Source organism: Rhinopithecus bieti, unplaced genomic scaffold (assembly GCF_001698545.2).
Source record: "Rhinopithecus bieti isolate Rb0 unplaced genomic scaffold, ASM169854v2 scaffold_27006, whole genome shotgun sequence".
NCBI lineage: Eukaryota > Metazoa > Chordata > Mammalia > Primates > Cercopithecidae > Rhinopithecus > Rhinopithecus bieti.
The window spans coordinates 2,717,690-2,744,541 of record NW_016813373.1 but is presented as its reverse complement, the minus strand read 5'-3'; the positions used below and the strand labels follow the sequence as shown (position 1 = coordinate 2,744,541).

General features: G+C 40.7%; 1 protein-coding gene and 1 long non-coding RNA gene across 17 annotated transcripts in view; one reads left to right on the top strand and one right to left on the bottom strand.

The window, feature by feature from the left end:
- Positions 1 to 26,852, bottom strand: part of RGL1 (ral guanine nucleotide dissociation stimulator like 1) — a 297,516-nt gene that overhangs the window by 21,694 nt on the left and 248,970 nt on the right. For all 7 annotated transcript variants that reach the window (XM_017848080.1, XM_017848077.1, XM_017848082.1 and 4 more), the window contains 9 exons: positions 26,445 to 26,569; positions 25,421 to 25,636; positions 21,730 to 21,833; positions 18,150 to 18,234; positions 12,437 to 12,526; positions 10,104 to 10,190; positions 7,639 to 7,671; positions 5,243 to 5,364; positions 3,102 to 3,191 (listed from right to left, as the gene is read on the bottom strand). In XM_017848080.1, the coding sequence (XP_017703569.1) occupies positions 3,102 to 3,191; positions 5,243 to 5,364; positions 7,639 to 7,671; positions 10,104 to 10,190; positions 12,437 to 12,526; positions 18,150 to 18,234; positions 21,730 to 21,833; positions 25,421 to 25,636; positions 26,445 to 26,569 (952 nt within the window). The remainder of the gene's footprint in view (positions 1 to 3,101; positions 3,192 to 5,242; positions 5,365 to 7,638; positions 7,672 to 10,103; positions 10,191 to 12,436; positions 12,527 to 18,149; positions 18,235 to 21,729; positions 21,834 to 25,420; positions 25,637 to 26,444; positions 26,570 to 26,852) is intronic.
- The window catches only part of LOC108512722 (uncharacterized), a 51,899-nt gene that overhangs the window by 14,315 nt on the left and 10,732 nt on the right, over positions 1 to 26,852 (top strand). For 9 of the 10 annotated variants that reach the window (XR_001880673.1, XR_001880668.1, XR_001880674.1 and 6 more), the window contains exons 3-5: positions 4,829 to 5,028; positions 6,221 to 6,379; positions 8,118 to 8,290. This is a non-coding gene — a long non-coding RNA (uncharacterized LOC108512722). The remainder of the gene's footprint in view (positions 1 to 4,828; positions 5,029 to 6,220; positions 6,380 to 8,117; positions 8,291 to 26,852) is intronic. The other variant, XR_001880671.1, reaches the window with a different exon arrangement.

Genomic DNA, 26,852 nt, shown 5'->3' with positions numbered 1-26,852 from the left:
AAAAAAAAAAAAAAAAAAAAAAAAAAAAGGAAGGAAGGAAGGGAGGGAGGGAGGGAGGGAGACAGAAAGAAAGAAACTAAGAAAGAAAGAAAGAGAAAGAAAGAAAGAAGGCAACAGGGATGGGAACATAAGACAGAGGAATAGTAATTAAGCAGATATCAGACATCTCAAAAGCAACCACGGAAGTCAAAAGACACTGAATATCATCATCAAAGTGCTGAGTGAAAGTAATAGTCAGTTTTGAATCCTATACCCATCTAATATAATTCCAAGAAGGACAGCAAAATAAAGACTTTCTCAGACTACTACTGAGAGGGTTTACCATTAACCGATGATACCGCAAGTAGTGGTAAAAGGAGGGCAGGAGTCAGATGTAAGAAGGAACAGCATACAAGACAACTAGCAAGTGGGCTGAACCTAAACAAGTACTGACTATAAAATAATAATAGAAACATTGAAGATGAACTTGATTTTTTATTAAATATTTTCAGAATTATATGCTTGAATTCCAAGAGCTCAAGCATATTTTTGCTCTGCTTCATCTCTACCCTGCTATCTTCAGCCCCATTTTCCATGTCTTCCTTTTATAACCCTCCAAGCATCACAGGGACTATAGGGGTATGAGCTAAACTCTGACCACAGAAGCAAAAATAATGCCCTTGTCTTACCGCTCCATAAATTACAAGGTAGATCTTTGAAGGATGTCAACTAGCGGTCCTCCATCCATTATCTCATCAGAGTCTCTAGCGTTCTTCCATTTCTACAATTCAATAAGGTCCTGCTTTGTCCTGCTTTGTGAAGGGTCATTCTGACTCAGTAGCAGGCATCTCTGACTTTCAAGGCCTAAGCACCCAAAGTTTTCCCCAACCTCTTTGGATGATGAGCCATTAAATGTGGGAATAGCAAAAATACATTTCCCAGATTTGTAAACATGCTAAGAAGATCATGAAACCTTTTGAAAATAATGGTATGCAAACACCCTTGTATGTACAAGAAATAAGATGGGGGCATATGACCTCCTTTCATAACAGATGCCCAAACTCAACTGCAGATACCAAGGGTTATCCCAGCTAGATTTTACTAGTAAGAGATGTACTGAGTGCCTACCACATTTTGTGAAGGACATAGCACCCTCACAATCCTGCCCTCTCTGGATTTCACAGTAAATGTTTTCATAGGACTGAACACTTGTCTGTGTCAGTGAAGAGAGAGGATCCAGAGGTATTACAACACCCACCACAAAACATATAGATACCGGGCTTGGAGAGGAGTACAGAGAAGCAGTAGCGTAGAAATGAGGATGGGGAGAAGGCAGGAGGACAGAGGTAGCGGCACTCAGGATTAGGCCTGCCTGCATTGAGCATTTTTGTTTTTTTCCTTAAGAACCTCTGACCGCCATAGTGAGTCCAGAAGCTCCCAATTCCTTCTGCTGCCTCAGTTAGCAGAGTGGACACCCAGGATCCCCTGCATATCTGGACTCCTCTATCAGGGAGCTGATTCCCTGTGCACATGCCAGTCTCACCAGCTGACAAGGCATGGTCAGTCCCCTCAGATTATCTCAGTAGTTCATTCCCCCATATCTATAAAGATGAAAAGACAGCAAGATACTATGAAAAATGTCCTCAAGAGCTGACTCCAAAAGCTCATAAATTTAGAGTTCAGCAGGGCCAGAATAGTCATCTGAACAAAGAGAGGGTGAGCAAAACATAGGATTATCTTCCAGATGCTTTCTACTAAAGCGCATGTTCCAACCCATCCACAATGCCTCATATCACCTGATGGCAGGTAGCAGCCTGCATGGCCGCTGATGGTGGGAGACCTTGCTATCCATGTCCAACAGAGGTCTTTATGTTACACCGGGGACATGGTAACACTCGAGGTCATGTACCATCCCTGCCTCTGTGTCTCAATGTGACTCACTGAGGTAGGTGGAGAGACAGTGCTGGAAACTATCAAATGCCCATAAAGACAGTCGGAATCCTGATCCCCCTCAAATCCTCAAAAAGATATTAACTAATTAATTTCATTAAAAATAATGGTGGCTTTTCAGGCACATACTGAAAGCTAGACACTGCATATATACACACACACACACACACATATACACACATATAGTATGCATGTATACATATATACACATATAGTATGCATGTATACATATATACACATATATATATAGTTGTTGTTTTGTTTTGTTTTGTTTTGTTCTTAGAGACAGGGTCTCACCCTGTCATCCAGGCTGGAGTGCAGCGGCACAATCATAGCTCACTGTAACATCAAACTCCTGGGCTCAGGCAACCCTCCCACCTCAGCCTCCCGAGTAGCTGGGAATGCATGCATGGACCACAATGCCTAGTTAATACTTGAAGTGATTTTTTTGTAGAGACAGGATCCCACTACATTGTCCAGGCTAGTCTCAAACTGCTGGCCTCAGGCAATACAACTGCAAGCATGACAGACAAGGTTCCTGTTCTCAGGTTGCTTACGTTCCACTGGAGGAAGCAGCTAACACGAATGAGAATGAGGGGTGGACAGCAACATTAGAAAGGGTTCTCTCTTGGCACATAACATTTTTGCTAATATTTGAAGGAGCTAGCCATGAAGAAAGAGCATTTCAGGCCAGACACAGCCAGTGCAAACGTCCTCGACACTGGTGAACAGAGGGCAATGCTGTGAGAGAGAGAAGGCTGCAGGTTAAATCACGTAAGGCCTAGTAAACCAGGATACAGAGTTTGGGTTTTATTTTAAAATAAAAGCTATAGGGGTTTTTATACAGGAAGCAACATAATCTGGTGTACATGTTAAAAGACAACCTAGCTATTTAGCAGAGAATGAATGGTTGGGTAAGGGGCAGCCAGAAGACAGTGAAGATGTTATTGGAATGATCCAGGAAGGAGAAGATGGTGATTCACAACAGAGAAGGCAGGGGAGAATGAACTTAGCAAATGCTCTGAGTTCATGACAGAAGGATAAACAGCTTAACAAATGAGCGGAGTGCTCTTCACTTTCACCCTGGCTCAAGGTCATCCTGTTGAAGACATCTCCACTCACGACTCTGATGGGACCCTCTTGGAGCCCCAGAACCCCTGGGGGACACTCACAGGCTGAGTCTCTTCACCATGCTCTTCCGAGGCTTGGGCGAGGTGGTGCTGGCGTCGGCAGCTGCTTCAATCTCACATGACAGGGCATAGCTGAGAAAGAGAAGGGGGGCTCCATGAGGTCAAAGTTAGAGAATTGAAAAACATTTAAATTCACACGATGTGCTGGTTTTGTTTTAGAGAAGGCTCTTTGTTCAAAGTAAAGATATATACAAACCTTGTTCTATCATAAACGTCAGGGGGTACTGACTTAATGGCCCGATTTGACACATTTATCTTACGTGCTTCCTCCCTCACCTCCACTGGCATATGGATTGAGGCTATTTAATTCTGCGTGTTTCAAATACAAGGATATATGCACTTTGGCAGCATCAAAAACTAACTCCATTCTGATCATTCTCATCCCACTGCTAGGCCAGGGGAATAATCTTCCTTCCTCTACTACCTTCCCCTCCTATTTCTTCTCTACTACCTACTTCCTACTATTCTGTATGTGTGTGTTTGTGCACATGCCCATACGACTTAGTTTTATTTAAAGAAAATGAAAAGACTTTTGTAATCTATCTGCTCTTCAATGAACAGACATAGGCAATTACATTACTGATAAAGATATATTTATTTATTTATTTATTTTAGTAGAGATGGGGTTTCACCACATTGGCCAGGGTGGCCTACAAATATATTTTTTTAATCTTTTAATTGCCAAAACATCCTCAATTTAAAATGCTCCAGGTTCAGACCTCTATCTGCCAGGCAGATATAACGAACACAAGCACAAGAGGAATTTATATGTGATTCCAAGTGTCTTTTACGAAAGCTTGTAGCTCTAGACAGTAGATGTATTTCGTTACTGGGTGGGTGGGGAAGGGTGCCTGACATTATACAGCCATCTTCAGAGCTTACTTAGGCTGTAGAGTCAGGCAGACCTGAGTTTGAATCCAAATGCTGTCATTAATTCATTCTAATACTTCTCTAAACATCATTTTTTTTTTTGTCAATACTTATTTTGCTGTCAATTTCACTCTCCCTTATGATAAACTTCCAAAGAAATTCCCTGGGCTAGGGTAGGGATGGGCCAACTTCTTCTGTAAAGGACCACATAGTATTTTAGGCTTTGTGGGCCATATGGTCTCTGTTGAAAATACTCAACTCTGTCTTTAAGGCATGAAAGCAACCACAGATGAGATGTAAATGAATGGGCTGTGTTTCAATAAAACCTTCTTTATGTAGATACTGAAATTTGAATTTCAAATCACTGTTTCATGTCACAAAATATTCTTTTTTTGTTTTTTTCGCCCCAATCATTTAAAAATGTAAAAACAGGCAGTGGGCCACACATGGCCTGCAGATCAATCTGCCAACCAGCAGCCTACAGGACAGGGACGAGCTGGGCCAGCGGGCAGGGCACTCAAGTGAACGTGCCTTTCTAGGCCCATCCTACTATTGTGAAACTGTTCCTTGTGTCCCTGCCACACCTGAGTTATCACTGTTCCTCCAAATGCCGAGCATGTCAGGCCACCAAGCTTTTGCTTGTGTTCTGTCTTGGTCTGGAATATTATTTTCCAGTTCTTCTTTGTTATTATGGCAAAATCTTGTTTCTCTTTTACAGCCCAGCCTAAATATTAATGCCTTTATATTTTCCTTATTTTCCCCAATTCTTCCCATAGGTTCTGTAGCAATGTAGTTACCCATCATATTTCAATGTCTCATGAGTCTCTCACCCCCTCTAGGTTGAGAGCTCCCTGGAAAGGTACCATCAATGAACAGGAATGACAAACACGGTGACAATGGTGGTGGTGATAACGCTAAGGACACGCGTTCTAACAAAGCAATCCCACAGAAGATCTTAGTTACGCCTCACAAACAAACACTCTACAGATGAGCATCCTGAAGATAGGGAGGAACAAATGACTTGTTCAAGGTTACAAAGGTAAATCAGTGGCCAAGCAAGAGTCTGAAAGTACATCTTGATGCTATCACCTCAGCTTTTCCTGCCACACCATGCGCCTTTGAAAACCAAGGACCTGGAACCTAGCAGCTGCTCACTAAATAGTTGTTGAATAAATGACCTGGCAAGGTATTAAATGCACCATTTTTCTTGCCAATGCTTCAGTTCTCCCCTGATGAATGACAGGTGAGCCCACCTCTCCTCCTCTGTCAGGAGCTGCTGCCTCTGGAACCACTGGATGAACTTTGGGTCTGGGGTCATGCAGTAGCTGTTGCAGGCAGACTGTAAGAGCTTTATCTGGGCGATCACTTCAAATTCCTAAAGCAGACAGGATACCAAAATTAAAAAAAAAAAAAAAAAAAAAAAAGACTGAATAATAAGGCCAACCAAATATAGATCTTTTCAACATGAAAATATACCACACTAGGATAAAAGATGAAGAAAACCATCTAGGAGGATTCTGAAATACGGCTTCCTTAAAAATAAAGGAGCTAACTCAAACTCTCCAAAGTCCTTGTATGCTTTAATTTTTAATCCTCTTTTCTCCTTGAAAAAAGCAATTTATAGGAATCAAACAAGCTACCAAAGCAACCCAAACTGGCCACTATGTAAAGTCCCAGTGGCTTCCTTTTTCTCTTTTTCACTTTCATCCTTGGAATAGAGAAATGATTTGTAAGGTTATAAGTACTTCATAAATATATGAAAAATTTCTATTCATATTTCTTAAAAAAAAAAAGAAAGAAAACGAATACTTTAATCAGGGAGCTCCCAAGTTCCCCATCCCCATCTTCTTCAACCTTTATCCCTCAATAAGTAAGTTTTGGTAGGGCTGAGTATCTAAACAGTCCTAGGTCCCATAAAATTGAATGTTTAGATTTCCTGAATCCTTGGGTTTTTACTACACCACTAAATCATTTAACTAAGTCTTTTAAAACTCACAGAGAGGCAAGTACATAATTATGTTGAAAATTATTTATACTTCTTTGGATGTTTCAATAAAAAAATTTAAGTCAGCAATGGATATAAGCTTTAGGTTTAGGTTTTACAGTCAAACTTTCCTAAAGTTTAATATCCTAGTCTAAAAAGGAAAGAGATTACCAACCAGGGTTATTCTGAAGTTAAATGACAGAGAGGGGAACTGAGGGGGCAATAACTGAATTTATTATCATTACAGGACATGACAGAAGTAACTCAAGAACTGGCAGATTCTCCAAATCTTAACTTTCCATCCAATGACCTCAGCCCTTGGTCTCAGTATCCTCAAGGAATATCTACCATCACGCTAAAGAAAAAAGGATCATCTATAAGGGACAGAAAATTTACATTTGTCCAGGTTAGTATCTGTTACTGATGAGCCCAGCTTGGTTTAGCTCCTCTATGCCTTTTTGGTTTTAACTTCAATGTCATTTTCTCCTGGAAGTTTCTCTGGCCCTACAAGTTGGAGATAGATACCCCAACTATATACTTCTCTAATACCCACGACTTCTGCTCACAAACCCTTGTCAGGTTGTATTACAACTGCCTATTTATTTGTCTACCTCTCTCCTGGATTGTGAACTTTATGAGGACAGGGAGCTCTGGTCTTTCTCTGCTGTAATTCCCAAACCCCCTACATAAAGTAGACAGTCAATATTTGTGGAATGTGAAAGTACTAAAGAATAATGAGAATACTACAGGGTGAAGTTATTATTTTGCTCACTCATTTTCCTTTGAGTCTTTTAAATATCTATTTAAATATACCATTTGAATATAAAATCACAGAAAATTTCAAGAATGTTTTATCTTGAAGAGCACAGTTCAGAACTGTGCTGTCCACAGAAAGACTGAAACTGATGTTGAGCACCCCTTCCTATGCTGACAGGAAAGGAAAAGCATAACTACCTACACCTAAGACGAAGACTATTTCCTTTCCTCTCTCGAGTAGACCCACAAGAGTTTACCATCTTTATTAACTCTTCTATGTCATTTACTCATCGGAAACCCCTTATCCTTAATAGGGTAAACCTGGTTTTTATTTTAATTGGCAAATTAAAAAATTGTTTGTATTTATGGTGTGCAACATGATGTGCAACATGATGTTCTGAAACATGTATATACCGTGGAATGGCTAAATCAAGCTAACATACGCATTACTTCACATATTTATTTGTGGGGAGAATACTTAAAGTCTACTCTCTTAGTAATCTTCAAGTATAAAATACACTGTTATTAATTATAGGGGTGAGCCTGCTATTGCTGGAACTAATTGTAAAGGAGCTAAGGAGTGGGCAGGGAAGAAGTGTGGGCTTTGGTGCATCAGGACAGGATGAGAACCCTGGCTTTGCCACCAAGAGATTCTGGTCCAGTAATTAAATCTCTTGAGTCCTAGCTTCCTCACCTTTGAATTGAGGATGATAAACCCCACCTCATAAGGCTAGTGGGGGATAACGTATAGGAGGAGCATGCCAAGCAAAATGGTCAAAGATAAACGTTCAATAGGTGCTAACTCATTTTTTTCTGCCTCTACAAAGAAACTTAAGTCCCCATTTATTTCATTTTTTTCATGGTCAGACAAAGGAAAACAGAAAACCACAGCCAATCAACTCTACTTACCCTTCTCCTTTTCTCAAAGTTTATCAGTCCACCCTGAAAGAAATTTTAATAAAAAGAGTGACCAACCAAGCTCCTTTAAAACACAGCCTTATGTTGCTGTAGGTCACATTAAAATAGATCAAAGGGGTGATAAAGTCACAGTTATCAATGATCCTATAATTATGGCTACTGTGGAAGAAGAGAGTCCTGTTTTGCTTTAAAAAATTTAATTTATTATTAAAAGGCAGGATAGGCAGAAAGTCTTCTCTTGAAATGTCTGAAACCAACTAAAATAGTAATGATAAATAATTACAAATCAGGATCCAAAGACACTTGCAGAAGCAGTAAAGATAAAAGCTAGAGTAAATATTCCATTACACTTTTTTCCCTTACCAAAAGCAACTAAAACAGATGGTCATTGACTCATATGGTTTATCAAAAGGGAAGTCATTTCTCCATAGCATCATGAAAAGTTAAGTTTCAATTCTTCATCCCCTCAGCTCCTATTCTCAGTAGGCTGAATTTAACTTCTCAATCTTTGGTTACTCCCCAAAATTCCCCAACGCTGATGGGTGTTTCCTGAGATAAGCTGAGGAAGAGGATGTGAAGAGACACAGAGGTCAGGAAACACAAAATGAATAAACATGTCCTCAACACTGTGGCAAATCCAAAGGTAGGTAGATCTATGCAAAATAACTTCTACTTCTTCTAATTAAGATACAGTAAAAGCAGGCTGGTTGCATATGATAACCAGGGGGTAGGATATGCGGAAAGATACAAGCAATCTTTCAATCTCATCTCAAATTTGAAATTTCTTCTTCACTTATTATTTTATTGCTGCTACTAACAAGTTGTTTGTCTGAGTTTTCATGTATTTTCCCTTTCAGAGAAGAGGGGGATGAAGGGAGTAGGGGGGTAGAGAGGGGGAACAGAGAGGAAGAGGGAGGGGACACAGAGAGAAAGAGACAGAGAGAGAGAAAAATACCCCACAGCAATACAAAAGAAAACAGCAATACAGAAAGAAAAGCATGTTTGAAAAATCACAAATTTGACTAACTCCCTACTCCACCAAGCAGTCCTACTCAACATTAAAGTCTTGAGGGGGTTTTTTGTTTGTTTGTTTGTTTGAGACCGAGTCTCACTCTGACGCCTAGGCTGGAGTGCAATGGCATGATCTCAGCTCACTGCCACCTCCGCCTCCCAAGTTCAAGTGATTCTCCCGCCTCAGCCTCCAGAGTAGTTGGGATTATAGGTACCCATCACCATGCCCGGCTAATTTTTGTATTTTGGTTTTGTTTGTTTGTTTGTTTGAGGTGGAGTCTTGCTCTGTCGCCCAGGCTGGAGTGCAGGGGCACGATCTCGACTCACTGCAACCTCCGCCTCCCGGGCTCGAGCAATTCTTCTGCCTCAGCCTCCTGAGTAGCTGGGACTACAGGCATGTGTCACCATGCCTGGCTGATTTTTGTATTTTTAGTAGAGATGGGGTTTCAGCATATTGGCCAGGCTGGTCTTGAACTCCTGACATCTTGATCTGCCCGCCTCAGCCTCCCAAAGTGCTGGGATTATAGTCGTGAGCCACCGCGCCCAGCCTAATTTTTGTATTTTTAATAGAGACAGGGTTTCACCATGTTGGCCAGGCTGGTCTTGAACTCCTGACCTCAGGTGATTCGCTTGCCTTGGCCTCCCAAAGTGCTGGGATTATAGGCATGACCCACCGCGCCTGGCCTTAAAGTCTTGTTCAAACCCAAACCTACTTCTTCATAACCCCTTTTCATCACAACCCCTCATAAGAGTTAATTGTGGGCCGAGTGTGGTGGGTCAATGCCTGCAATCCCAGCACTTTGGGAGGCCAAAGTGGGATGATCACCTGTGGTCAGGAGTTCAAGACCAGCCTGACCAACATGGTGAAATCCTGTCTCTAGTAAAAATACAAAAATTAGGTTGGGCGCGGTGGCTCACGCCTGTAATTCCAGCACTTTGGAAGGCTGAGGTGGGCAGATCACGAGGTCAGGAGTTCGAGACCAACCCCGTTTCTACTAAAAATACAAAAAATTAGCTGGGTATGGTGGTGCCTGTAATCCCAGTTACTTGGGAGGCTGAGGCAGGAGAATTGCTTGAACCCAGGAGGCGGAGGCTGCAGTGAGCCAAGATCATGCCATTGCACTCCACCTTGGACAACAAGAGCAAAACTCCATTTCAAAAAAATAATAATAATTGTGATCTCCCGTGTTCTCTCAATGCATTTGTTTGAATTTCTGTTATTACTATTGTTCACTGCTTATTTTGATATATTATTGCTTCCACTGGATTTTGAGCCACTTCTGGTGTTACTATTTGGTATTATTCTTCGTATTCCTCCTAGCAGCTAGCACAATGCCATGTACTTTTGGACCTTCAAAAGATACTAAGAGAAGTTAATTACTCTTTGGGGTATCCAGTGAGAAGGAAGGCTGCAGGCCCAATCACACCACTCACATGGAACTCACCTCGATGTAGTCCTGCAGGGCAGTGTCAAGCATGGTCAGGTCAGTCAGGAAGGTGCCCAGGTAGGGCACAGTTCCCTGCATCACACCCTGAAGAGCAACCAAAGCAAAACTGTCTTTATTGTTATTGAAAAGTTGAAGCGTTTTAGGAATCTTCAAGCTGGAGCAAATGGATGTATTTAAGGCCTAACTGGGGTCCAGTGGTGCTAACCTCCATGAATAACATTTTTAACATTTCTACACAAATAGGATAGAAACTCCATGATCTAATGTCTAACTTGTGAAATCATGAAAACCAAGCCTCAAAGCCAGGAGATCATGCACATCTGTTCAAAAGTGTTGACAGTGGGGTTTATGTTTTGCTTTGGCTCAAATGAGAAGGATATCTGTTCTCTTTCAGAGCATGGGGACATACCTGGTAGTTTGGAATGGTACTGGATAGTCAATGTCTCACCACTGGCTGTTGCACACAGAGAAGTATGTACCACAAAAGTATAGGGCATCACTATTAAAATGACCCCTTGGGCTAGACTTAGTGACTCACCCTCAAAGAATAGAGGGAGGAAACAGAAAAACAGTAACTTCTAAGGGAGAACCTGGCTAACTCTACCTTAGCCAAGTAATAAAGATCACCATCATTCGTGTCACCATCAACATGACACCAGACGGCACACAGAAACCATTCATTCACTTCTTGATGTGATATGACGAGAAGGACACTGCACTCTGTGATATTCTTTCTAAAAATCCAGAAGCTCAGTCTAATCACTAGAAAACAGTAGACAACCTCAAAACTGTGGAACATTCTACAGAATACCTGGATGGACTCCTTAAGACCATCAAGGTAATAAAAAACAGTCAAGAAAACACTGTCGTAGACCAGAGGAGACTGGGATGACAGACAACAAAATGCTGTATTGGGTCCTGGAACAGAAAGAAAATACTAGTGGAAAACTGGTGAAATTCAAACAAAGTCTAGATTTTAGTTAATAGTATTATGCCAGTGTCAGTTTCTTAGTATTGACAAATGTGCTATGGTTTTAGAAGATGTTAACAATGAGGGAAACTGAACTTCTAGCTTTGCAGCGTTTCTGTAAATCTACACTTGTTCCAGAATAAAAAGTTGGAAATGAAGGTGAAGGCACTTCTACCTACAACTGCAGGGATACACTATATTCATTTCACTAAATCTCCTTCAAAATCATCTCTCTTCTTCACGAAGCCACCAAGGCACTAACCATCCTAAAGGAAAAGTAAAAAGGGGTCCCCATGGATCCCTTATCCTAAATCCCATCGAGCTAATTCTGGAAATTTTGGCAGGAACACAAAGTCTCAACCAGGGTAAAGCCAGCTTACTTGACATGAGGCTGGCTGCTTCCTCAGCCAGAACTGCTTTGTGAGGTTCATACCAAGGAGGGTTTTGTCCTTCAGGAACTCACTGTCAGCTGCAGTGTGTCTTTCCCATTCTGTGTACAAGGTCTCATCCTGTACTAAAATAATCTATTTTTTGGTAACAGCTATTTTTAGCTTGTCTTTGAACAACCAAAAAAGTTTGTGACACTGTGAATGTTTTATAGGTTTCATGTTGCAGAAAAGTCCTATCATTCAAAAACACTTCTTACTTATGCTCAGCTTTCCAAAGAAAGAGAAAATCCTCTTAAAGCAGAATACTTAGAGTTTGTCAGTCTCTAATCTCTTCCCTCTGGTCTTCCATACTTTATGCTAACAGTCAGTAGTTTAAAGTGAAGTTAAAGTTGATAATAACTATCTTTCAGTCTTAAGGAGGGAGGCATGACGCTCCTTCAAACATTGAAAACTATAAAGATTTGGTTAGCCTTGGGATTAGGAAGGAGAGCTGGGCAATGACTAGAGGGTTTAGAACAAATGAAAGGATATCTGAGTACAATGACCAGGGCCCTGTGGAGAAGACACTCTTTCTCCTTGGTCACCACGTATCAGAAGATGACTACAGTAGGAAGCTCAGGAGGCCCTCAGGCCAAGGTGGAGCAGCTTCTAAGTGCAGGAGGGGGTGGAAGAGACTGCAAGAGGGAGGAAGTCTACCTGCTATAAACTCCCGCTCACCTTCAGAAAACAACTTTGCCAGAAAACAGGATTTGCAACCCAGTGTTTACTTCCTACTGGTTGAATGGGGGTAATCATCTCTCTCCTATAGACCTCCTAGGGCTGCTGAGAACAAATGGGGTGTAGAGAATGGGAGACCCTTTCTGGAAACCTGGGTGCCCTGTTGACTGAAGGTGCCAGTGCCATGTGGGAGCCCAGCCGCAAATGGCCCTTCTCCTCTGTAAGCTGCCAGGGAAGATGAGGGCCAGACATACCATGTCTTTCTGGAGCTGCAGCCGCCTCTGGGTACGCTTCTGGTTTTCTTTCACACTGCTGTCCAGGTTTGCAAATTTTGAGGTTCCTTCCTAAGAAACAGAAATGCACACAGAGGGAATTGCTACAGGATGCCACAATGGAGAGAAGTAAAGAGGCATCTAGTTTCTCACACACAACCCTGCATAACTCTCGCTCAGAATGCCATGCAAAATGAAGAGGCCTCTGGCAGGCTCTCACAATATATATTATGCAAATACTTGGCTGGCTTGTTGCAAGTTGTCTATTTATAATGAGGCTGGTGGACTTGGATTTTCTTGTTCTTCCCCCAACTTCGTTTTTTTTTTTGAGACGAAGTCTCGCTCTGTTGCCCAGGCTGGAGTGCAGTGGTGCAATCTCAGCTCACTGCAACCTCTGCCTCCCAGGTTCAAGTGATTCTCCTGTCTCAGCCTCCTGAGTAGTTGGGATTACAGGAATGTGCCACCACATCTGGCTAACTTTTGTATTTTATTTTATTATTATATATATATATATTTTAGTGGAGATGGGGTTTCACCATGTTGGCCAGGCTGGTCTTGAACTCCTGATCTCAGATCATCCACCTGCCTCAGCCTCCCAAAGTGCTGGGATTACAGGCGTGAGCCAGCCACCACACCCAGCCTTCCTCTTACTTTGTAAGAAGATGACCTGATTTGGTTATGAAAGTAATCATCAGTATAAGCCAGGCAATTCGCATAAATGAAGACACTTTTACAGATCCCAAATTAAACTCAAAGTAATCAGATATCCTGAAAACAATGATCGACTTCCTCTGTACATTTGTGATTTATTGATCTTGGCCTGACATGGATGTGCCAGCATTCTGTGAAAGAAAGGGGCTACTTCTGTAGTATTTCTTAGCTAAATGAAACTTTTGCACCAGAAGTTTTCTGAGGAAGTCCAATATTGTAATACATGACCAATCCATGAAAGCCGAACTTTCACACATCCCCAGCCCCCAGTCAGTTCTTCTAAATTGCCTCTCAGGTTTGAAACTCTTACAAATCAATCCTTTCTCCTGGTGCCTGAGGACACATGGCTACCTTTTCTCTCCTCCTGTCTATTGTAACAACAAACTCTTCTACATAATGAGTAATCACGAGTTTGCTGACTGAACATTAAGTGCTTTTGGTTTTGTGGTTTTGGGGTCCTGTTAAGTTCTCATTTTCCAGGAACTGCATGAATGGTGGGTAAATGGCACAATTCAGTAGTATATAACTTCTATGCTAGTTTTTCCTTAGTCACTTTTCCTGAGATTTATGTGTTACCAGAGCACATGACCTTCCACTACTGTAAAACTGCAAAAGGATTTTTTTCATTGGTCTTGTTGATAGTGACAGAGCACCAATATGCTCCATCTCTCACCAGCCTTAACTCAGGTCCCAGGTACACCACTGGGACGGAACCCACAGTGACTCATTATCTATTTAAGTTCTTCCCATCACAAATGATAATAAAGAGAGCTACTAGTTAATGATCTCCCACTCATAGTTTTTCCCAGGGATGGATGAAAATAGCCTATACCAGACATGGTGGTGCGCGCCTGTAATCCTAGCTACTCAGGAGGCTGAGGCAGGAGGGTTGCTTAAGTCCAGGAGTTCAAGTCCAACCGGAGCAACATAGTGAGACCCCACCTCTAAAAAAAAGAAAGCAGCCTAATATGCGCCTTTCCTATGCTAGATAGTTGTGAGTCCTCCCACATTTTTGAGAATTTGCTTAGAGTGAGAAATCAATTATGTCTGACTTGAGTACGAGTGCCCACCTCTTTCCGGTGTGTAGGTCCTTCTGGTCTCCCTCCAGTATGTCAGTTATGGGCAGAGGAATAATGTATCAGAAATTATTGTAGACATGGCTAAAATTCCTAAAGAGGATTTCTGAAAAGTTCAAAGGTTCCTAAGAATCACAGAATAACAGAGGTGAAAGGGATCTCAAAAGAGCACTTAAGACAACCTTCTCATTAGTCAGGAGAGAGAAACACCTGAGATGGGGAACTACAAGACTGGTTGATTCCATGACTTTATGATTTCATGAGAATGAGATTCCATCCCTGCTAGAGATCTAAAAACACTGACGAATCCCAATTATTCCAAATGAGGTGTCAACGGAAAATCCACTTATCTGCCACATCCAGCAGTTTCAGTTTTTCCTTCCTCAGCCCCAAATCTCCTACTCTGCAATGTCACGCAACATCAATCTCTTGAACTTTCTTGAAAGTTTTCATAGGTTTTGTGACTGTATCACTCATTCTCTCCCCTGGCTCCTCTGCTGTTTTCATATTTTCTTAATGATTCTTCTTCTTGTCAAAGTCATCTTCTTGCTTTTGCTGTATTCATGTTTTGGAAATACCATCCCATCTCATGACTTTAATCACCACCTATGTTTGGATAAATGCCAAATCTCCCTCTTCCTCCATCAATCTCCTTCTCCCTCTCTCTCTCCTTTTGTCTCCCCCTCTGCCATTCTCTTCCCTCTCCATCTCTGTAGTGCAAATGGCTTGCTTAAGTCTCATCTTTTCTTTATATCCATCTTTAGCAGAGTTCAGCTACACTCATCCATGCTGTTCCCAGGCTTCAGAGGGCCCTCTTCTACTAGGTCTAGATGGAACTTTTCTACTAGACTCTGGATCCATATCAATAAATGTTGGTTAACTTAAGCTCAGCAGTTACCAGCAATTACAGCTCAGAACTGTCACAGCTGTAACAGGCTCTTGCTCTAACTTTGAGTTTAGCATGTTTTGGAGTGTCACTGAATATACGTCTCCATCAGGGTTGAATTTCTGGGGCTTTCCACCAGTCCTTTATATAAAGTCAACCGAAAAAAATTCTCACCAAGAGTCGTGAGAACCAAGATTTGGTGGCATCCTGCTTTCTTTCCTGACGTTTTGAAATTTCCAGACTATAATTCACCTGCTTAGTATTACCCAGGTTTCAGAAATCGTAAGGACATAGCAGGTTTAAGATAGTCTTTGAGAGGAGATGAAACATTTTTAAAAAACAATTAAAAGGAAAACCACAGATTTTTGCTAATTATCATGTTGCCTGGGCCATATTATATAAGTGGCACATTACATCTTCCCAGAAGAAGAGAAGTTAGGTCATTTAAAACTAAGAGTCCAAGAGTTTGAGACCAGCCTGAGAAAAATAGTGAGACTACATCTCTACAAAAAATAAAATAAAACTATAATACTATTACCCAACTGTAAATCAGTATAAAACCAGGAGTAACATTAGAAACAGAGGCCAGTAGTTTTTCCTAGTGACTCTTTTGAGAACTTAAGTACCTTGTGATTCCATTAAAAAAAAATATGCTGACAATTTACACTCAGAATTAGACACTTCACTTGAAGAATGATTAACAAAATGACTGGAAAGGGACCTACAGATATACATGGACTGCCCAAAGCATTTCACTATCATTAATGATAATGCACAGACCATATGAATTCATAGCCAAGTTTTTCCTTTCTTTGGAATCTGAGTCATATCTATAAGAAATTTAATTTAGAGTACTGGGGTAACGTCTGCATTTAAGAAATGTTTATGGGATCTTTAATGTCTAGATATAGCTTTGCTTCTAAGCCTTCAGCCAGAAGGCTGCCACCAGGCAATGAGCTGCTCAGTATTCAATTTATCTACTTTGGAAGGATGACTCAGGGCTATTTGGATTTGAATGTGTGGCTCCAGTTAGTCTAGCTTCGTACTGCTGACAGGGAGACCACTAAGCCATCTCCTTCCAGCCAGATGGGTTTCCATTTAAAGTATGCAAAGCCAGGGGGATGTGAAGCAGGGAGTAACACGATCTCAGCAATCATTGTTTAGTGTGCAGTTAATCAGGTAGTCCAAATCCAAAGTCAGACATCAGCACATACTGCCCTGCTCATATCACCTACTCTAAGAAGGGCTAACAGTGGGCAATTGTTAAAAAGTCATGTGAATGATAAGACCCATCAATTCATGCAGCCAAACAATAGCTTCTGAACGCTTACTGCATGCCAGGCACTGGTTGGACTTTACGGATACAAAGTGAAAAGATACATACAGCCCCCGCCTGCAAGAGGCCTACAGACCAGTAGAGAGACAGGCAATTGCAATACAGCATGTGATAAGTGCCAGGACAGAGAAATGACAGCTTCTCCTGGAGCACAGGGGAAGGCACCTAATCAGACCTGAGAATGAAGGAAGGCTTCCAGAAAAGGAGGAGCCTACACTGAAACATGAAGGATAAGTAGAACATAGGACAGGAACAGTGATGAAGACCATAACAAATGCCCTTACAGGATCGACTAACCTAAGAGTTAGCACCTGGATGCCTTTTCTTACTAACCCCACCTCTACCTATTTTCACTCCTACTCCAACTATCTTCCCTACGCTCAAATATGCAGCTTATTCTCTATTCATTTTCATTTGTTATGCATACTTTGGTTTTACATGAATATAGCTCACCAAATATAAAAAATAACTTATATTTGCATAGCACTTTCAAGTATTTTACCATAGTGAATCTTCAAAACAATTCTATGAAGTCAACAGACCAAATATTTTGATTGGCTCCCATTTTTAGAAAAGGAGATTAAGGATAAGAATCACAACTTTTGATTGCCCAGTTCAGGACTTTCCCCTATGGTAGGACATATCACCCTATTTTATAAATGTTCTACCTCTCCCATGAGACTGTAATCCCCTTAAGATCAAACACTGCCTTTAATATGGTTACATCTCCAACACCTAGTGGGTGCTCAACCAATGTTTATTGAACTACTAACTGCACCCTACTCCAGAAAGGTCAGAAGAAATAGCTTTGCCTTGGTGATAAAAGCACAGGTTTTAGAGTCTCACCAGATACATTCATATTTTAGCTCTACCACCTATTGGCTGTATGCCTTAGGGCAGGTTACTACCCTCTCTGAGTCTTGGCTATCTACAAAATGATGATGATAAAATCTACTTTATAGAAAGACTATGAGGATAATATTTGGTCTATGCTAGTCCCCCTCTGATGGTTGTTCACAACCTGTTAGTTGTCTTTATTTGACCGTTTATGCTAGTTGTTTAGTGTCTGTATACCCCAATTAGAAGGTAAACTCCAGGAAACAGTGTTTGTGTTACTCATCTTCATATTTCTAGAGGCAAGTTCAAAGCTTTACAAATATTAGGCATTCAACAAATGTCTGGAGAGATAAAATGAACTAAGCTATATCTTTACCTAGTGTGTCATTCAGAAGTCAGCACTTATTTGGTGTTCAATAAATACTGCTGACTGACAGATTGTGCAATTTAGTCCAAATAAAGGATGTGGAATTGCAGGCAGGCTTGGCCTCTGTCATTCTAGATGTTTTGCTGAGAAGGAATATTCCAGGGCCTCTCACCCACCTAACTGCCAGCACTTGGTATTTGCAGAGTAGCTTGTTAAGGAGGTACATACGCATATGAACTCAAGTTTCACAATCTGCTTGCATAACAGGCAAGCTAAGGGAGGTAGAAAGAGAGAGCTCAACTGGACTTAGAATTTTCTCAGCCCCAAGTTTCTTAGATTCTGCATTTTAAAATATTTTTGCCTTCTAGTTACTTTAGGCTTTCTTTGGGGTTGAAGGAACTTAAGGAGCCCTCATGCTACTCTTCCTTGAATGGATTCCAGAGCTATTAAGCACTACCCAGCACCCTCACTAAGAGCCTCACCTTCATCAGTAGTTCTCGGCTGGTCAAATGGTTATTATGGTCTGAGAAGATATCTGAAAGTTCTTCAAACATCAGCATTCGGTCTCTATGAAAAGGGATTAAGAAAATATTAACAATGAAGAGTTAGGAATAACCCGACACCTTCAGCCCAGCTGTCTTCAGGACGCACGTCTAAGGAGTGATTGTACTCCTCTCAGGGTTGGGTGGGTACTGTAAGCACAGACGAGGCCCATGAATTTTTTTATGTGAGGTGACTTTTTATTTCTTTTAAGGTGGACTTGGCCACCCGTGTGAAGAGAGGTATATTTCCCTAGCAATGCATATTATAATCATAAAAAAGCATTATTCAATTGGGGCATCAAGTTGTTCAATTAGGACATGTTCTTGTCAGTGAGCTTAAAAAAAAAAAAAAAAAAAAAAAGACTTTTAGCAACACACACAGAGCCCACAGATCTGAGAGGTCATCTTGGCCAGGCCCCTAAGTTTAGAGATGAAGATGCCAGAACCAGGGATTTTCCCAAATTTCCACGAATAACTGCCGAGAGTTGCAGGTATGGAAGCCAAATTTTCTGGCTCACAGGTCACTATTCCTACTCCCAGAGTCAGAGAATGGTGGAACCGGGATGGGCTCTGCAACCAGAGGTGGTGAGTTCCAGGTGCAACTCTCCACTCACTTTCTGAATGATCCCGGACAAGCTGCTTAACTTTCCTGAGCTTAAATGTTCTCATCTCTACAAGGGAAATATGACAGCGCTTTTACGGGACTGCTGGGAAAGTGAGTGAAACCACATCTGCAAAGCATCTGCTCTGCCCCTCTCCCTTTCCAGGATACTACATCTCTGTGAGCCTCGTGGTTTCTCTACACACCCTCCAGGGTTAATGGGTCCATGATTCTGAAGACAAAGAATTAACAGGGGCAATATCACTATTTATGCAACATTTTCATTATTATAAAACAAACATATTATTAAGAGCCTGTTTGTTTTATAGTGAGTGTAATATTACTCTAAATAATAAAGAAAATCATTAAGCTATTCATATTTGGAGAAAATCATTTCAAAATTAACTATATGTGGCCCTAAATGAATAGGTATCCTCTCTGTCTACTTAAAGTGACAAATGTGAAGGATTATAGGGAAAGTGATAACCAAGTAAGATATCTTTTTTCTTTTCTTTTTTTTTAAATAACAGCTTTATTGAGATATAATCCACATATCATTGAAGTACACAGTCCAATGCTTTTTAGTATATTCACAGAGTTGAGTAGTCATCCCCATAATCAATTTTAGAATATTTTGCCACCTCAAGAAGAAACTTTCTATCCTTTAGCTATCACCCTGTGACCCTACCACCCTCCCGGCCCCAGCCCTAGGTAACCACTGATCTACATTCTGTGTCCACAGATTTGCTGATTCTGGACATTTCATATACAAGTCCAAGTATATGATGTGTAGCTGCTATGGCTGGCTTCTTTAATTTAGCATGTTTTCAAGATTCCTTCATGTTACACCATGTATCAGTACTACACTCCTTCTATGCCTGCAAAATATTCCATTGTATAGATACACCATGTCCAAATAAGTTACCTTAACCCTGTTCCTTGAATTTAGCAATAGAGAACATGTGAAGCTGATATAGAAGTGTGTTCTCTAAGGAACTGTGACACTTCTGTAGTGTCCTTGCTGAAACACATACAAACCAACTAAGAAACAAACCAGAAACATATGTTATACAGAATGCAGCTTAGAGGGTTTTACATTTGTCTTTAGAAAATAGTTTTAAAATCCAGCTAGAATAAATCTTTTCATATGGCAACCAAGGAGACTAAGATACAAGTCCATTAATTTTTTTGCTCATGTTTTAGTCTCAAACTTGCTGTGGAAGAAATCTTAGGCTGGTTACATGACTTTCCTTAGTGTTCTTTTTTCAACAACCAAAGAATTACCTTTCGTGGCGATCAGACAAGGCTGCAATCAGTCGAGTAAGGCTGCGTTTTAACACTTGACTGTCCCTTTGTTTTTGATACTACAGTTGAGTGGGGAGTGGTGATAAGGGAAAGAGGAGGTGAAGTAGAGGTTGGAGGGCGGGGACACTGCACGCTTCTGATTTTCCCATCGTATTTCACCAGGGTCTATCAAGTAATGATTTTATATGATCCCATCGTTCTTAAGGAGAAATGTGTGCAGAGGAAAATCAACCAACTATTCTCTCTTTAATACACACAATCACCTTGATTATTCAAAACAGAGAAGAAAGAACCCAAGAAAAGGGTAATAATCATGAAAATTGCATTGGTCTTTGAAAAGCCTGCCAGTTCTTCTACTGATAGATATTGGTGTCATAAACAAAGCACAAGCTTTGGAGTGCAAGTAGCTGTGGCTTCTACAGCTCTGTAACATAAGGCATTATAAACATCCACTTTATTTTTTTCTTTTTACTTATCAAAGAATCACCTAATAAATAATTTGGCTTACACCAAGTAGACTATCCCCTGAATGAGAATATGAGCTTATCAGCAAGCTTGAGGATTGTGGCACTCATTTTTCAGCATAACTTTATGAAACTCTGGTTTACCAGCTTGGGGCTCTTGCAAATTCAAACAGTGTCAGTCCCTCAGGACTTGATCAACTCTTGAGTAAGCTTATGAAACTGAGGACCCAGACCTTCCATTCTGCCCCACTAAGGCAGCCTGGCTGGGAAGCCAGCTGGTCTCCCTCTCCTCCTAACTGAAACTGACTATACCATATATGGTATAGACCATACAGAATTTATACATTCTTCCCTGATGTAGCCCAAATTCCTGACTAGTTCACACCTGGGCAGACTTGTTTAATGTAACTGGCCTAGTTGTACTCACAACACAATCCCCAGCCTCTAAATCTGTAGTGATAGAGAATCAGAACTGCCCCCTCCCTCACCTTTCCATCCTTTGCACAAAGTTCTTTGATCTACAGTGAAGTTCCAGAAATGGAAGAGATGGCAGTAGTGCAAAATCAGGAAATTGAGTTGTTAATTATTCCAAAGGTTGCACCAAGAAATATGAAGAAAAACAGCATAGGATGTGGCCAGTTAACAATTTCAGGTACTTAGAAAAGAACATTTAAAGGTTTTTAATGCCACTAAGATAGCTTTTAAAATGCTGAAACTAAAAGGACAACTAAATAGTTTCCTACTAAACATCAAGAACTAATGTCCTATCTGCACACATTACCCCTTGAGTCCTAAAATAGCTTAGGGCTTTGCAGTGAGTCTGAAAAATAACCAGAAGTAATGGCAAATTGCTGTAACTTCATCACTCCACGACTTTATCCCTCAAAATCCAGATAATAAGCACATCCTTCAGATCATCCCCAAAGCCAATAACCTTGGCTTTGGTATACTTAGAATGAGTTTGATTTCTGCACGAGCCCTGCCTCAAAAGTCATTAATGATTATGTGTAAGACTCACCCTGCCTGAAACACAGAGAGGATTTCAAATATATTTCTCTAGTTATGCGATATGAGCTTTGAAGGTGAGGACCCATCGCAACAACTAATTATCCCGGCCAAACAAAAGTAGAGCAGACACTTGGGAACTTACCTTGGGACAGCAGCCCAAGTCTTTTTTAACCGATAGATGGAATTAGACTGCAGTGCCGAAACGATGGCCCTCAAGGAGGAAAAATTCTTCAGGAGTCTACATTCCTGTATGGGGAGTGATTAAAACATAAAAGACATTTAACTATCAATATTACAGTGAGTTGGTGGTTTCCTGTTTTAGAGGTATCACAGCTGCTATGAATTCTTACCACTAAATAGGCAGCTGTATAAATACTGAACATCAAAAAGTGGCTCCTTCCTCCCACCCCAGTCATCGAAACACTTTATAGATTTTGGCACAGTATGCTTGTTTTTCTCCCGTCAATATATTTTTTTGTGTTGTTGTTACAGTTTTATAGTTTCCAGCTTTCCTAGTAAAAACACTAATGGAGGTAAGTCTACAGAGCTACGCTAGAAAGAGCAACTTTCTTCTGCTGAAAGCACACAGACGTCCTAAAAATATGCACTTTAGATCTTCTTTAGATCCACAAAATGAGGTGGGCAGCAGCCACTCTGAGGTCAGATGGTATTGAACATCTCATGACCAACCCTTGTCCACAGAGGTGTATATAATTTGGCAATAAAAATTCACCACAAGTTGAACTTTGGCTTTTATGCTCTTAGCCAAGGGGGATATTTTTATACACATTTATTTGGTTTCAAATTGGCTGTTCCGCCACCATAAACATTCAAAAACACCTTGGTACTTCAATGCTTCCAAAATAACTTGGCCTTTTAAAATAAATTCATTTTGGCAATGTTTTAAAACAAAACAGAAAGAGAACAGGAAACATTCTGGATGCCATTTTCTGGGTAAGGAGAGAGTCTCCCTATTTAAACTTAAGCTACCATAAGGATCCTATAGCATCAGCAGTTAGTGACCTTGGAGTCAAGTCCTGTGACTGAGTAGTAGGGACAGCAAAACAGACAGAGAGAAAGTCCCATTCTTGGCTGGCAAGGGGAAGGTAGCAATGTGAGGAGGGTGGACCAGGCCTTATGTAAAAGGAGATGCTTCATATACAGGCACGTGACAGTGTAATAGGCCCAGTGTTTACAAGTGAGTACACCATGTGAGCACGTATTTGGCTTTGTGTACAGTATCTCAGGTAAGAGGTCCCAGAGTGATTGGGTACAAATGTAAATCACTTCGAGAATCACTCCACAAAGAAATGTTAAACCTGAATATGAAGGAAAAACAGCACTCTAAGTTAGCATGCCAAAATCTGGACACTGAAAACTATGCCAAACAAACCCTCAAACGTTTTCTTTAGAGTAAATGCCAAAGTACTTAATAAAAGTCATGTCCACCCTTTTTAAATGCCTCAATGTCCTCCCCTTATTTGGAAAGATATAAAGAGAAAAAGAGAGAGAAAGAGAGAAACAAAGAAAGAGAGGAAAGAAGGGAAGGGAAGGGAAGGGAAGGGAAGGCAAGGATGGGAAGGAAGGGAAGGAGGAAGGGAGGGAAGGAGGGGAAGAGACAGAGAACAAGAGAAATGTTCTGAATTGCAATCTGGAAACTAAGCCTATGGGAGCATGGTTCAACAAAGGTTCACAAAAGTTATATTCTAAAAATCAGGAAACTTGTAATAAAAAAAGGAACTCAGGCACAGATATATCATGCAAATTGAAATAAACATATGGAACACATTACTCAAATAAAGGTTTAAACTAAGGGTTTAAAAGAGTACAAAAGGCATCTGGCCCCATTTCTAGAAAAAGAGGCACCTTCCAGGAGATGTGATGCAAAAGTAAAAACATACCATTAAGGGCCGTCCAAGAAAATACAGTCATTTTAAGTCAGAAAAATTTTCTTTTTCAAACATCCTTTCAATAGAAATTGACTACGATGAATGCAGGAAAAGTAAACTAAATCTTGGTAGCAAACCACTCGTGAGTCTCATTATTTTATATTTCCCTAGACAATTGCAAAAGATACAACATAATCAATATTAGGAAGTGATAACACCAAAAACAGCAAAGGCCCTTGGCTTTATTATTAGCCATGATATGGGATTTGAAATATACTTCAAATGATTCAACTTGTATTTCTTACTACCACATAATGCACAATTTATATTCAATTTGGACCAAAAGTCACCCCTTGAGCCCCACTATGTCATATATACAGATGTTATATTGTCACTATAGCCAAAGTAGTTGAATGAATTGGGGTAGACAGTCTGTTTTTGAGACATGCTGTGACATTTATGGCAAAAAAAAAAAAAATTCCTTATCATTCTAAAAAGACAGAGAACTTCCACGCTATATCTCACTCAGAACTTCTTTTGTATCCCTTACTTGCTGAGCAATAAGCTCGATTTAGAATAGGAGAAATATAATAAGTTGTTTATGCAACTTATACTCTTTGTTTCTTGCTGCCTTTTGTCATACACTAAGAAGTCTGCAATAACAGACTACCTGAAGATTCAAAACATGGCAAATTATCTGGCACAATTGTGTCTCCGCTCTTTAATCAAAGACAACAAAAGAGAATGTAACATTACGCCCTATCGATAGGGGCTGAAGGAAAAATATATTTAAGGGGATATAAAGCAAAATGTGCTTTGGTTGAGAGTTGACCCATAGAGCCCAGAACACAAATTACTATGATATTTTCATAGTCATAATTTTTCACAATCATTATTTTGCTGATGTAATTTCTTCTGCCTAGAAAAAAAAATACCCCTCTACTCTTCAAATACCAAAAATCCTATCTGTTATTCAAAGTTAATTTCAAATGTCAATTCGTCTGTGAAACCTTCCTTGATCACCCAATCAGAAATGATTCCTCTCTCCTCCACTTTTACAGTGCTTATCTCCCACGGCCCCACTCCTCTACTGCCTCAGGCTGAGATAATTCCAGTGTATCTTAACTTCCTTGTTTGAGTATGGGTTCCTGTAAACAAACAATTATGCTCTATCCTAGTATGTCCTCTAAGTACATAATACTGTGGTTTACACACATTAGGAGTTCACAAAATATTTGGTGGCCCACTGACTGCACACTGTTGCCATTTTCTCAGTCATGACATAAGATGCTGAGAAGGGGAGGTCCCATGGTATGTAAGCAGTTCATCCAAGAGACTAGACTCCAACACTCGGAAGAATGTGAGTCAGACCTAGGAATAGACTCTTCCCCTCCAACTTCAGATTAATATGAGATATGACCTCAGATTAATATGAGATCTCTGTAAGTGTCTCAGTCCTTTAGAAAAGAGATTCAGGACTCTGAGAAAGTACCAGCTCTTCAAAACTGCAGAAGATGTAATGCCTCCAGGTACTAGGAGGGGGCATAGGTAATTACTCTGGGTTGAAGAGCTGTCTGTTTTGACATGCAGACCATCCATTTATATTTACTGAATATGGTGCTGAAACCAACACTCAGTCTGTCATGAATACAAAGGGGAAAGCAGACAGAATGTCTTACTCTGGAGAGGTAGCAGTATGAGAGCCCATAACTGGGAAGAAGTGAGTAGGGGACCAATTTTTTAAAAAAGAGGAAAATAAATAAGCTGCCAAGTTTAGAAAGGCAACTTTTTTCTTACTCTGGAACAACAACAAAAACCCAGCGGGCTCTCATATATGGTCTTTTGACTGCCTTTTCAACCAAACAGCTAAACCATTTAAACAAAGTGATGGAGTAGTCTCTTGCATCTACCAAACACAAAGAATATTTTATAAAAGGCAATTACATGAGCGATATTGATCCACTTCTCGATGATTTTGGCTCTCTGCTGAGTTTTGAGTTCTTTGCCCCCCAGTATGGTGCTGACAACACATTTGGTGAGGGTATTAAACTGAGAGATGGTGGCACGGATCGTAGGAGCCAAATGTTTGTTTTCCTTCTTATCCCTTCGAGACCAAATGCAGCCCAGGCAGTGGTGAGGCACTACTTTCTTGAAGAGTTGCTGGAACAAAAGAGGAACTGACTTTAAGGACAACACAGACATTTCATATGGCAAAGCATGTCATCTGGGTCATCTGTAAATTGGTAATTTTGTGAATGCCCGAATAATCCTTTTCTACTTGATTTGCCTCATGGTGTCCATTTCAACGGACAAAAGTAAATAATATACTCATCGATAATGTTTACTAGAAGGAAAATCTCCACCATATTCCACGCTGCTTTCTCAAAAGTGGTAAAGCAGAAGAGCTAAAGCTACCACGATAACTCCTCACAGTCCTCTTGTATTTATCAGCTAACGCCGACCTCTGCAATGTGACTGACATACTCAAATATGTCCAGCTCACAAAAATATTCAAACTTCAAAAGTACAGAAAGCACACGTGGAAATGAGGAGCCAGATACAATCACATGTGGATTCTGTGAATTTATTTTATCCTGACTTATACTTTGATCCCTTTACAGTCCTCCAAATAAACAGTTCAGATCTTGAAATATTTATGAGTGTAAAGGGAGAAAAATACCCACAGAACAAGGCAGATTTTGTTTCACAGGGATTCGAATTCTTATTTCCCTCTGTGTCTTGAGCTCCAAAAGCACCTTCTCCTAGAGTTGCAAGAAGAGCTCAGGCCTGAATTATTCAGATGATTGATTCAAGTCACATCTTAACTCTGCACCTGCAGGCACAGCCTCTCTCAGGGATTCAAAAAAACTTAAAATCACATTATCCCACTGCTCTCTCTGGGGCACCAGTGCCATCACTCTCCCATGTTTTAAGTGAAAGTACACTGGATCACAAAGAGAAGACATACTGCATCCATGTAGGTCAGCTGCTCTGCCACGAGATCTTCTGAGAAGCACGTGAATTCTGCTGACCCTCCACCCTCCAGTTCCTCTTCCTCTTCCAGGCTGAAGGAGACCGTGTTGGGAAGCCCATCTGTTCACATATGGAAAAGATTAGTAATTTGGTGCCAGTGTATATAATCTTGCTTATAGAGTCATCAGACTTCTTTTATTTAGGAAGAAGAGGGCCAATCCTCCAGAACACTCCCAGGGAGACAACCACAAGCACAACACATCTAAGAGCAACGGAGATCTTCCCATCTCTGCTTGTTCTTGGATTCTCTATTAAGATCAGAGCCCTCATGCTCTCACTCTGACAAACCACTGGCTCCTAAGCCAAGGACAGAACCAGGATAGGCAAAGTCTAGAGAGAGTCC